The sequence below is a fragment of the Ipomoea triloba genome, chromosome 13 (genome assembly GCF_003576645.1).
Source record: "Ipomoea triloba cultivar NCNSP0323 chromosome 13, ASM357664v1".
Classification (NCBI taxonomy): domain Eukaryota; kingdom Viridiplantae; phylum Streptophyta; class Magnoliopsida; order Solanales; family Convolvulaceae; genus Ipomoea; species Ipomoea triloba.
In genome coordinates, this window is record NC_044928.1 from 7,544,970 (window position 1) to 7,557,485 (window position 12,516).

General features: G+C 34.5%; 1 protein-coding gene across 1 annotated transcript; it reads right to left on the reverse strand.

Moving 5' to 3' along the window:
- LOC116002172 (SNARE-interacting protein KEULE-like) lies at nt 1-12,242 on the reverse strand. Its single transcript, XM_031242235.1, has 21 exons — nt 12,019-12,242; nt 7,617-7,675; nt 7,423-7,504; nt 6,161-6,239; nt 5,972-6,022; nt 5,593-5,689; nt 5,478-5,510; nt 4,552-4,677; nt 4,278-4,469; nt 4,116-4,199; nt 3,933-4,031; nt 3,779-3,855; nt 3,551-3,647; nt 2,628-2,753; nt 2,461-2,556; nt 1,792-1,911; nt 1,640-1,717; nt 1,056-1,252; nt 792-882; nt 507-596; nt 1-382 (listed from the first exon to the last, which is right to left on the reverse strand). Exons 1-21 carry the CDS (start codon nt 12,089-12,091, stop codon nt 329-331), a joined length of 2,001 nt encoding a protein of 666 aa, XP_031098095.1. The 5' UTR covers nt 12,092-12,242; the 3' UTR covers nt 1-328.
- Between the last annotated feature and the right edge of the window lie 274 nt (nt 12,243-12,516).

The following is a 12,516-nucleotide window of genomic DNA, read 5'->3' on the forward strand; positions in this document are numbered from 1 at the left end:
TAAAATGAAAATCAACATCTACATAATTGAACTTTCAAACTTGTTTCGCTAGGTAAGAAATGGGAAGGATATTTATACACACAGTGGGGTGGTTATGGACTCAATTACAACCCAGTCAAAATGACATGGCAGGATCTTCGTTCTGTTGCCGTTATGCAGCAGCATTAGCAGATTAACAGAATGCACAACACTGGTACACAAAATACTCCTGGAAGCTTTGGGTATCTAATCCAAGGTGTCATAAAATGAATGGAGATGACAAATCTATATATTGTTACAATAGAAATGCAAGCCTGGAGAAAAGATTCACCAAGCATCTGCTCGTAGCTTAGATTTGCAGATCATCCAATGATAATTCATTGGCATTCAAGAGTTTCAATTTCTGCAGCAGTCAACAACTTGGTAGTCAGTTATCATTGAAATACAAAGGAGAAGAAGGGGTTTGGGGAAGGAGGGGTTATTTGAAAAGAAGGAAGGATGAGGAATGAAGTAATTAACTTGCATACCGTAATGAATTGTGGAGGGTCATCAAGGCTAGATGAACCTAATACTACTTCTCTCTTTAGCTTTGTTGTTAATTTATGGCAAACTCGTAACTGAAAAACCAGAGGATATAAGATACAAGGTTAATCTCCAAATACAAGAAGAACTATACGAGTACTGCCAACAACTTCGTAATATATTGCTTAAGAGTTAAGACCTCAACCAAAAATGACTCTATATGAATGGGCATACAGCAAACACTATATGCAGGGATATATATGTATTTATAAGCAGATGTGCGAGTATACCTCGGATCTAGTTGCTCCACCAACTATAAATACAAAAATACGTTGGCCCATTTTCTTAGGATCACTTGATGAATGTCTCAGAACTGAATCACTATAAGAAATTAAAGAGAGATCAGATTGCCAATCAGTAGATGCAGGCAAACACATAACAAAGTGAAGGGAGTGGGGGTTGATGGGAGAAAAATCAGAAAATTTATTTATAGTTTCCTGTTTATGGTTGCATGATTAAACAATGTAAAGAGTATAATATTACAGAGGACATACCTTGAATAGCCATCATCAGAATTTCGAGGGCGTGCCCAAGTTGCAGTCCGTCTAGATCTCATTGAATGAGGAGCTGGAATATTATTTGGTCGCATTGATGCACCCTGTGAAGTCCCATGAAAAGTTGGACTTGGGTCATTCATGCATGGATACTCATCCTTTGGTAGATCACCTTTACTCAATTTTTCAACAAGTTCCTACAAGGTGACAAAGCTTTGATTAAGATTCCACTAATCCATCAAACATGGTCAAATCATTATCAGCATCCAAGGGAAATTTTCAATTCTCTGCTAGAGTTGTGTTTTTTCCCCACTTCTTGGTGTGGAACCTAGGCATGGGTGTGGGGATTGTGTGTCAGATTCATTCCTTACAGATTGTCGCCTAGAATGGCGGAATGCAAAACATGGTTGTTAAAGAATCCAAGAACAAACAAACATTCATTCCTTTAACTGTCTCACTGTGGACAATCTCACTCAGAGTAGAAAAAAACACCAAAAGTGTTTCCCCAGAATAAATCAGTCAAAATTCAAAGAAAGTACAGATGTGACTGCATGTAGCATGATAAAATGCAATATGCAGCAAACCTCAATCATGGGGAAAAAACGAGATAATTGCCAGGTTGATTCTTCATCATTGCGTTCTTTTCTTGCACCATGCTTCTTCTGAAAAGCCAACAGAAGCTACTGATAAGAAGGAACTCACCACACACACATCAATTTCACAGCCAGTTACACACCTTATTAACATCAAATTTAAGAGAGAATGGTACAATTGAGCTTTTTTTGTTTTCTGATGCTGCCTCCAGTAACCTCATATTGTAAACGGCATTCATATCATCTTGAGGCAACCTTGCTAACTAAAACACAAATATCAAGTTGCATCAAAGGGGTTAGTAACAACATAAATTTGCTTTTACATAAAAACTCCAGCAATTACAATAAAGAATGGGTCATTAAATCCACTAAGCATGATGGTAGTACTTTTTGAAATGTTAGAAGCTGGGGAAAAAAAGAATGAAATAGGCAAGAATCAGATAGTCAAAGAAACAGACCCCAATTCTCATGATGCCAATATAAAAACTAGAGTCAATGCATAGCTGATATCTAAACAGTTGAAATTCCTATGTCAGACACACTTGAAACATCCTTGGATTTATATGCTAACCAGTTACTTTGATTAAAACTGTTGCCAAAGGGTGCTGAATTAAAAATAAAAAATAAAAAGCTTAATTCTACTTCTAAAACCTGCTGCTATTCAGCAGATATAAAGTGACATATATTATTTCCTCTAAGACATCTAAATTATCAAAAAACAAACAAACAAAACAAAAAAACAAAAACAAAAGCAAAACAATTTAAAAAAACAAAACAAAACAAAACAAAAAAGGAGAAAAAAAGGAAGTTACCTCCATTAGTTTTGCAAGTTTATCATCTTCAAATTTCTCAGGATGAACTGCTGCATATATCATTAACAAGCGCAACTTGTTTTCACGAGTAACATCCTGCAGAAGAGAGCTATAAGGCATAGTTTAAGTGCCAATAAAGATTCAAACATAAAAGATATAACTCCTACCGGATTCATTCTCAGAAAATTGATAACATCCTTTGTTCCTGCATCTCCAAAGACAAGATTCTGCTCTAATTGCCCAAGTTCTCTAAGCCCAAACTCTCTGATAATTTTGTTCAGCTTTCCAGCAATCTGGGCAAAATACAAAAAAGTAGTACAGAAACAGTTGAGAAGTGTTCTTATCCTTCCCCCTCAGTAGATTTTATTTTTCCTAGAAAAAAGGAAAAGGTGAACCATCATCCATGGCTTCCATGCCATAAATTCCTAATGAAGATGATAATGAACTGCATGCATTATCTTTAAAGTTCAAACACCAATGTACTTCAAACACCCAGTGGGCATAGCCGCATAGGATATCAGGTATTTAATGTAGCATAAAGACATTAGGCTGGCCTACTAAAGTCAAGCACTTCAAAACAAGTGTTTGGATATATTAATGGAGAATGATAATCTTTCCTTATTCTTTTCTTCAAGAATTTAAACACAGTTCAACATTACTAAATACTACGAGTAAGTTCTAACTTATCCCAAAAAAAGTACATTTACACAACTAAAAATGCACATTCCATCAGAAAGCTCAATCTTAATAATGAAATACTCACAACAATGTATGGAGTAGTGGAGAGACTATTATCTCACTTTACCCAACTTTAAAAACCATTTTATAACTGCACGATGCTCTCACAATCAATTTAAAGTGATATACACACATGCCACATAACAAAAGACGGATACCAACTAGTAATACTGTAATTCAATACTCGTGCTCAGAGAGAGGAGTTCCCCATCAGAGTGTAATAGCAGAGTCTCAAAAGAGAACATGGAACATGCAACAATCAAATATATGTAGAGGATGTCTAGTATTACAAATTTGAAATGAAGCATTAGCTCAGATGAAAATGAACAGGTGCATTATACACACAACTCACATCTACATGGAGAGAGAGTTTCTCAATTTGTTCGCTATATTGAGGCAAAGCTTGAACCATTTTCTGCAAATCCCGAGTAGACAACTCACCTCCATCTCTACAAAAATAAAAGATTATTTGGCAAAGATTCTAGTATTATGCAATTCGATGGATTAGGAGAACCTCTAAAATTTTGACAGTATCAAGATGGTGAATTAAAGGATCTCTAGAAATAAAAATCATGCAAACCTGGAACCATGATGGATTTGTGCTGCTTTATTTTTTGTGACAAAGTTTGTCATCTTTTCGTGCAGTCGTTCACTAGCCTGACAATTCAATCATTGATTAACAAGAAAATACATCTATATTCCATTACTTGAAAGTAAATTATTCAAGAACATACATCTGCAATATGTGCATGGCGAAGCTCTAACCAGATTGGGTCATGATCCTCCAAAAGTACATCTTTCTTCTCAGGAAGGCCACCCATTTTGCTTGGAACCTATGCGGTACAAATGTACAATTACTTCACCAAGGAATATAACAACATTCTAACAGTTGAAGATAATTTAGAAGCATGACCTACCTCATGCACATACTTATTTCCCTCCATGTTCAGCAAATCATGACACATGGCATCATATGTCCACTCATGTATGATTGGAGCGACCTAAGAAAAAAGAAGAGAATGTAAGTAAAGAAAGTAATAAATAATTTTATAATAATAAAAAGGGTTGTAGTTAAGAACCTGATCTACAGATCTATCGACGATAAGAAGCTCGCATGTTTCTGTCTGAGGGAAATGAGGAAGGCTAGATTTATATTTCGTAAGACAATTCCAAACAGCCGCAGCAAGCTTTGTAGGAATTAAATCACGAAATGTAGTCATGGTGGTTGGATCATGGGATTTGATAGCACGGTAGTGAACAAAGGGAAACTCCTGTAGAAAGTCAATGATGTTGATACTCAGCAGTCAGTATTGCTGAATATAGAAAATTAGAATCAAGGTCTTGACAGCATACCCGCAATGAGGCAAAAACTGTAGCAATGCGGTTGGCCATCAGACGCAAACATGCATCACCCTTAAGAGAACCCTCATCATCTCCAAAAAGTTCCTCTAAGGCCCTCTCGTTATCAGTTACAAAACCCTAAAGCAAAACATGCACAATGGACAAGAAACAACAGCTATAAAAACAGTTGGGATAATTAGGACAAAAATCACAAAACATCAAGTAGATCTATTAGTGGCACTTAAGTTTGTAGATAATCAACACACCTGAGTTTGGTGCTTTCTTTACATTTTGTTTTATTTCAAAAATTTTATGTATTTCTTCTTTTAACTAAAAGAATTATACTCCAAAATATAGACATCTTGCACAATCTCACAGAGAGTGTATCTTCTTCATGATAGAAAAATTGAAGAGGTTCACTAATGTTGAGCATAAACAAAATATTCAAAGGAATGGTACGGAGTTTAAAGAATACTAAGTGATAAGGACAATAATTAACCTAGATTTAAATAGCTTGAAAATCCAATTATAAAATTGAGATACTTCATAGTGCATGAAAAGTTATTACTAGCAAAGTAGGTCTTATGAGAACTCAGGATTAGGTCTAATCTGAAAGACTGAAAAAGTCATTTTATTGCATGCTGTAGCACAGACTCACTCCCAATGAAGAAAAATAATACATCCCAGATTCTTTTTCAATACAGTCTAGTGAAAGCCATTTTAGAACCACCTCCATGAGCAAAATTTACTTCGCCAGCAAAACCCAAAACAAAGGTCACCAGATAAAACTTAAGCAGATTTCTACTTGTTATGGTAAAAAACCAAAGAAACACTCTAAACTTCTATTACTGAAAACTTAAATTGAGTGCAGAATGCCAGAATCCAGAGGAATTAGCATAAGCTTCTTGACTTGTTCAGTGATGCAGCACCATACATACCTGGCTGTCTATTGCAAAATATTCCAGATTCATCTGTATGTTAAATCCAATAATCAGAACAGTAAACAAAAATATTAGAACCATAATGAGTAGTCTTAAAAGGAGAACCCATAACCTCTCTCAAGGCACCGATGCGAGACAGAACGCTAGTGTCCCTCTTTATGTGATTAACCAATTCCTTTGAAATAGGTGAACTAAAGAAAACAAATGCCCTAAAAATAAAATTCATAATACACACACACCAAAGTGAGAAGGATTGAATATTTCATCAAAACATATTATAACTTGCAAAAATTTTACTCTCTATTATTTTGGATGTGGGAGCAGAGAAAAGATGCTCAGGCCAATTCAATAGAATGACTCCCTTTTATCCAAAAGACCAAAACTGAACATATTGTTTGACATTTGAACTCTCTTTGTTTCACCAAAATTTAAAAAATAAATAAATAAAAATAGTAAGAGCATTTTCATTGAATAGAGGATCTTCAACATACTTCTTGTACAAAGGTGATTTCCCAGCCATGTCGGAGAGAAACATTACAACACTGCAATAGTAAATAGAAGGTTAAACAAGTTAAAGTAAAGAGTTCTCAAAAGCTTAGAAGCCAAGACCTACCATATGATGATTGCTTCATATTTATTTAAAAATAAAATACAGAAAAAGGATTCATATGATTCTTTACTTCTCTTTTGTGGGCTGGATGAAGTATATGGCATCCATCGTGGGAAGTGGCTGGCGTCGCCTGTAAATATCTTCCACCACTGTTGGCAAAAATCAAGCTAATTAAGTTTTAAATATTAGGTCATACATAAGTAAATGGAAAAGGAAAGAACATCAGTATACACATCAAGGACAGCAAGAAATGGTCTACTGTGTGCAACAACTTAATTTGTATTCTAGATTATATTTTGGTTGGAGCACCAATGAGATATACCCAAATCCAAACAATATTGCAACCCCATCCACTGGCCTAAAATGAGACCAGGTTATATAAAATTCTTTGAATAGACAAATAAAACATCATGTTGAGTTGATTCCATTTTTGGTCCATTGACCATAATAGAATTTCCGCTTTTCTCCTTGACTTTAATTTGTTTTCCGCTTTTCTCCTTGACTTTAATTTGTTCCACTTTTAGTCCAAAATGTCCTCAAATGTAGTAGGGTGAGGTATGCTGAAATTTTCACAAGGGCTTTAGAACTAAAATGGATGTTTTTAAAAGTCAAGAACTAAAAAGTGGAACAAATCAAAGTTGAGGACCATAATTGGAATAAACTGAAGATTTTACCATCACGCTTATAATTACTCCATACATGTTTTTCTAACTCCAATCATATTACATATTACGTTTGATAAATTCCAGAAATAAGAAAGCACCAAGTAGTATAGCAAAATAAACCACACAATAAGAAGAGAAAAAACACTTGAAGCAACACTAATATTATCACTTGCATCTAAATATAATAAAAAATGGAAAGATATAAAGTATCATCAATGGTATTATTGTATTTATTAGATCTCCAAAGAACAGGCAGCTTAACATAACATGCTCGCATAGATATGAACAGTGAATTGAAAAAACATACAAATTCATCAAGAGTACATCTAACATACAAGAATATAACAATACTGACTTGAATTGTATCACACTTAATGTCACTATCAAATGTATTTAAGCACATCTTAATAAGTGTTTGAACAAACCAAATTGGAGAGAAGAAAAGGAGAATCACATACATCCAGAAATTTATATTTCCTTAGCAATCAATTAAACTTTGAAATGCAATTTGTGCTTATACACATTCAAATATAAGTCAGCACAAGTACATATATTATAAATGAAGTATTACTTTACGTATTTACAAAAATCTGAATAAGAAGCATTATAAGAGTTAACCAATCATGCTTCAAGAAAAATGTAGAAAGTAAAATGCATTATGCCTTACAGGAAACTCCTTCTTCTGTGATATCTGCCATCTTGCATGCATATGAAATTATTTTGACTGTTAGTTTGTCCATGATCAGTACCTGCAAATTTGAGGGGTCAAACTTACAAAGTCAAGAAACTATAATTTACCATAGAATCGTGAAGGATTTAATCTCCAACAGCAGACCAAGCACAGCCCAAATAGCATTTTACCTTCCACGTTGATTTTGAATCCTTTGACCTGGCCGATCTAAGCATTTCATATAATAATCCTGCAAATGTAGAAGGAATCATTTTGAGAAAGTGCTACATACTAATTTGAGTATCAAATAAGGTATAATTTATGAAGATAAGTTTAAAGGAAAAAAGAAAGTCACATGCAAGCAAAAGAACTTAAAGTCATTATCATTGAGTAAAAAAAAATACTCCATGAAAATATTACTTATCAAATAATAATAATAATATATGAAAATATCATGAATTTCTGAGAAAGTTTAAACCCAGTGTGCATAGTCCCATATATAGCATAGTCTGGGGGAAGGAAGATGCACATATATTGCCTCTATTTTGTTCCTATACTTGACCAAGTGACCTAAGGATCAAAATGTAGCAAAATAAGACAAAACCAAAGATTCTCACCTTCATATCTTTGTTCATAATACAGAAATTGTTGCCAGGTAGTATTGTATGTCACAACCAAACTTTTCAGCTGTTGGGGGTAATACCCCACTCTACTAGTGAGCCCAGGGCAAGTCAAACCCAGGACCTCTGAGCATTAAGTAACAGCTTTCTAGTTGAACTACATCAACTCCTTGGTTCATGTTCACCTTAGAAAATCTAAGTCCTCAATTAGGTCAAAGTCAACTCCTCCCTAACAGACAAAAAAGCAAAAAGCACTAACTGGTGCAACGGCCTGGGGAACAGTGCAGTAGTGCACACAGGGATGGGAATTGCAATTTGGATTGAGGATAGGGCTATTCACCCAAACCCGACCTAGGTGAATCTTCTTCTTCTTCTTCTTCTTCTTCTACCTTTTCTTTTTTGGGTGGGGGTGAGGGGTGAGGGGGGTGTTAGTGGGGTCATTGGTCAGGCATGGGCTTTAAAATTTGTACCCGTGGTGGGTTCAAGTTGAGTTTGTGTTTGCATATACCATCCACATAAAACTGAGGCCACCCCACTATTTTAGTTATTTTTTAATAAATTATACACACACTTGCAATATACAACTATCTAGAATTCCACATAGAGAAGTAGAGATCAAATAGACCTTTGCCAATTGCATATTTATTTTGAACGTTGATGACATTTATTTGCATTTAAAAATAAATAATTTAACTATTGTATTAGAATATTTGCATTATGTTTACTATGAAAGTTGAGTTTTAATTTGTGCATTTAGTTTACATTTTATTAATTTTATAAATGTATTTGTTAAGATAGAAATTCATAGATATCCATAATGGGTACCACACTTGGAGGGGCATATGTGGGTTTTAAAAATGTCATCCGCCACTGAGCAAGGTGGGGGTGGGATTTGAAATTATAAAGGTGGGTGGAGTGGTTGATATTTTCCCTCGACCCATGCCCATCCCTAGGTGCACAAATGGGATGACTGATGAGTGTTGCAAACATTGCAGAATGTGAAGAGAGAGAAGGGAAAAGTTATCAGGAAGTCATTATAAAAGGAGGTTGCCATTATCAACAAAGATACAAAAGACATATGCAAGCTTTTCTCATTTCCTGCTTTCAAACTTCTTATAGAGCAAGAATTCTTCATCACAGAGAACTCTCTCCCTCACATACCCAAACTCTTTTCTTTCTTCTACTATAAAAATTCCATGGCCATAGCAAATGACAAACACCATAGCTTATCCCATGTATATCCTCACAATCAACCTAGTGAAATTTTGACTTGACGTTGGCATGCGATTTTCATTGTTATGGTCTCCACGTAAAAATCCTTGTCCAATTCACCCATTTGAATCTACATTCATATATTTATTCTTTTTCATATACTTATTTATGTTGGGTTAGTTCATATTAACTCCAACAACAACCTATATCATCCAAGTGTTGTTAGGCTGCCTTGGTAGAATACAAAAGCTTTCCTAAATCAAAAGTAGGAGTGAAATCTAAGCTGATAATAATTTGAGTAACAATAATAGGCAGTGCCTCCCATTATATGGTTGGTAGTGTTAGATTGCTACCTATCATATACATCAAAGTTGCATCAAAGATTATGACACAAAAACAAACACTACGAAAATACGTTTACAAATTGTAGTGGTCTCCCTTGAATTACAATAATCAAAAGGGCTAATTCCACACTCAATCCCTTAAGTATAGTGGTAATTCTAGAATCTAGATCATGTCCACAACTTTTAATTGAGACACATTTGGTCCTCTACATGAAAATTGGCAGGACTTTTGTTCCCTAGAGTATAAAGTCAATCCTTATCATACTACAATACTTGAGGGACCAAAGTAGATTTTTGTCATAAATGTGGACCAAAATTTCATAGGACTTGATGTGTCTTGACGAGAAGTTGTGGACTCAATGGACCAAAGTAAACTTTGTGCTAAATGTCGACCAGTTTTTCAATGATAGGACCAAATGTGTCTCGAAAAGAAATTGCAGATTCTGTGTGGAATTGCCACTACATTCGATGGACCATAAGTGGAATTAAGTCTAGTCAAAAGCAACGCAAGATGTGGATAAGTTTCATAAAGAATTATATCCAAGAGTTTACCTCTGCAATAAACTAAATTCTCTTGCTGATAAGTGATTCTATTCCCTCTTTGTTCTAGTAAAATGAGGATGGCCATTAACTTCAGGTCTGCATTCTTGCTACAAGGTATTGTGTTCTCCTAATTCATGATTAAATAGCAAATAACACTCTCAGATGAAATATTCCATTACTCATTAATTTTGGGTCTGTTCTGAGCTAAGAGATATTTTTCTAGACATGATATTCATACTACTAACTACATATTCATCACAATAATCAGTAGTGAAAGGTTTTTTTAAAAATGTTTTCATCACTTATCAATATTCTAGTACCAAGCCAAACAACTCCAACATAAAAGAAATTTGTTTTTAACCCAATTGGATAAAAGAAAATATTTGATGCACCATCAAAATATAGGTACTATATATACCAACAGCGAATCATAGTCCACCGTATCATTAAAAAGAAAAGGTGAATATTGATCGAGCCATTTCTGACATAATCATATTTATATAATACTAAAAATGTTAATAAACCCTAATTTAATTTCTCTTTACTATATACCTTCTACTTGTAGCTACTGTTTTCTTGTTCTAATTGTACCTTTAATTATATCTTTCACAAGTAGTGGGTTTAGGACAAGTAATGTGAAGAAGAGTTGGGATTCTATGAATATAGTTTTGGTTTTTGTTGCAATAAGACAATAATCTTCAGAATTTTTAGTAGAAACAAGAATGTATTACAAAAATCAAATCCATCAACACCAAATTGGTATAATTATAGAGATGAAGTTCAGAGATAAAATCCATCAACTTTTCATTGGAAGGTTGAGAGCTCAGATTGGACCATCACTACTTTCAGTTTCAGAATACTACATAGGCAATTGCTCATTCATCACATTCACATCCAAATACTACATAAGCAATTTCTTAGAATATATAAGGTTTATTTTTTTATTAAATATTAATAATAATTTAAAGATTATTACTATTTGCAAACAAAACATGTTCAGTCAGTATTGATTTTCTTTTTAATGATGAGCCAAGCTGAGACTATTGGTGTATAGTACTTATACACAAATAGTATGTCAAATATTTTTTATCTTTGGTTAATAGCTTAAAATGAGTATTTTTAAGATAAGCACTTATCAATAAGCTCAAAACAAGTTATAAAGGTTATCCTTTTTAATTGGCTTTTGAAAAGCTATTTTCAGCTTATTCTAAATTCTAATAAGTGCTTTGAAATAGCTTATTGAAATAAGCTTAAATCAACTTCTTGAAAGTCACAGACTTATCCAAACATGGTAAAAGATTGGTTTATAACAATAGATAAGTTTAAAATAAGCTCATCCAGACTGGGGCCTTGGTCACCTAATATTCAATCTGAACACTACACATCCTGAACATTTGCTAAAGAGGATCAAGTCCAGACTACTGAACATTTCTTGTGCTGCTTGCCTGCTAACAACCCCAATTAGCTGGAAAGCTGACAGCACAATAGCCATTACTTACCCACTTTCCTGTTTGAATCGAGCTACTATTCGAGAGACAAACAAACAGGAGAACAATTGAATACATAAAGTTAAATAAACAGTAACCTTTTGTTATTTTCCACTCATCAACGAAACTAAACCTGCATTCTCTCGAATTCACTTTCAATTTGGTCCATACTGAGCACAATAGCTCCGCTTAACATCAAGCTCAAACCACACTTATACTCCACGAAATTTATTCACAGTTAATAACCAAATTCAATGTGAATCACACAGAAGTAATCAACTTTGAATATATTAAAAATAAGGTTAAATTGAACCAGATATGTTCACAAAGCTCAAAATCATGTGAACTAGAGTAAAGCATATAATTTGAAATGAAATGATGACTTACTGTCCCGTGTAATTTGCCGGAAACATTTGTATTCGCTGCCCTGCGACGACGTATCGGAGTCGGACATCGACATGTTTCCTTGATTCCAAAACTTCCGATTCTCTTCCTCGCTTTATATGAACTTCTTCGCAGTTGAGCGATCGCTAACCAGATCGAATTGATCAAATCCTCAGTAGTTTAACCAGAGAGAGAGAGAGAGAGAGAGCGCTTGAGCCATAAACGGGCAATTATCAGGCGGTATAGGACATTAGGACGTTGACTGTTCAAGCCCGCGGTTGAATAGTACATGACCCGATTTTCTTTCGACTCGGCATTTCGTCCTGCGTATAACGTCTTCTCCGTGTTTAAGACCGGGTCCGGTCTCGTTGAGCCGCCATTGACCTTGTTCGGCTTTCTGATTTTTATTTATTATTTTTTTTTTTTTTTGGAATAAGCCACAAAATAGGCCACAACTACCTACCAAATTTACAATTAAGTCATCGAACTCAACAAAATAGA

Bases quoted from the DNA above. Each gene is read 5' to 3' on its own strand.
- LOC116002172 (XM_031242235.1), bottom strand. From the start codon at position 12,091: ATGTCGATGTCCGACTCCGATACGTCGTCGCAGGGCAGCGAATACAAA. The intron at 4,200-4,277 runs GTTCTTAACTAC...CTTTTTTCTTAG, and splicing joins TCGATAGATCTGTAGATCAG to GTCGCTCCAATCATACATGA. The intron at 3,856-3,932 runs GTATGTTCTTGA...TTGAATTGTCAG, and splicing joins GCCATGCACATATTGCAGAT to GCTAGTGAACGACTGCACGA.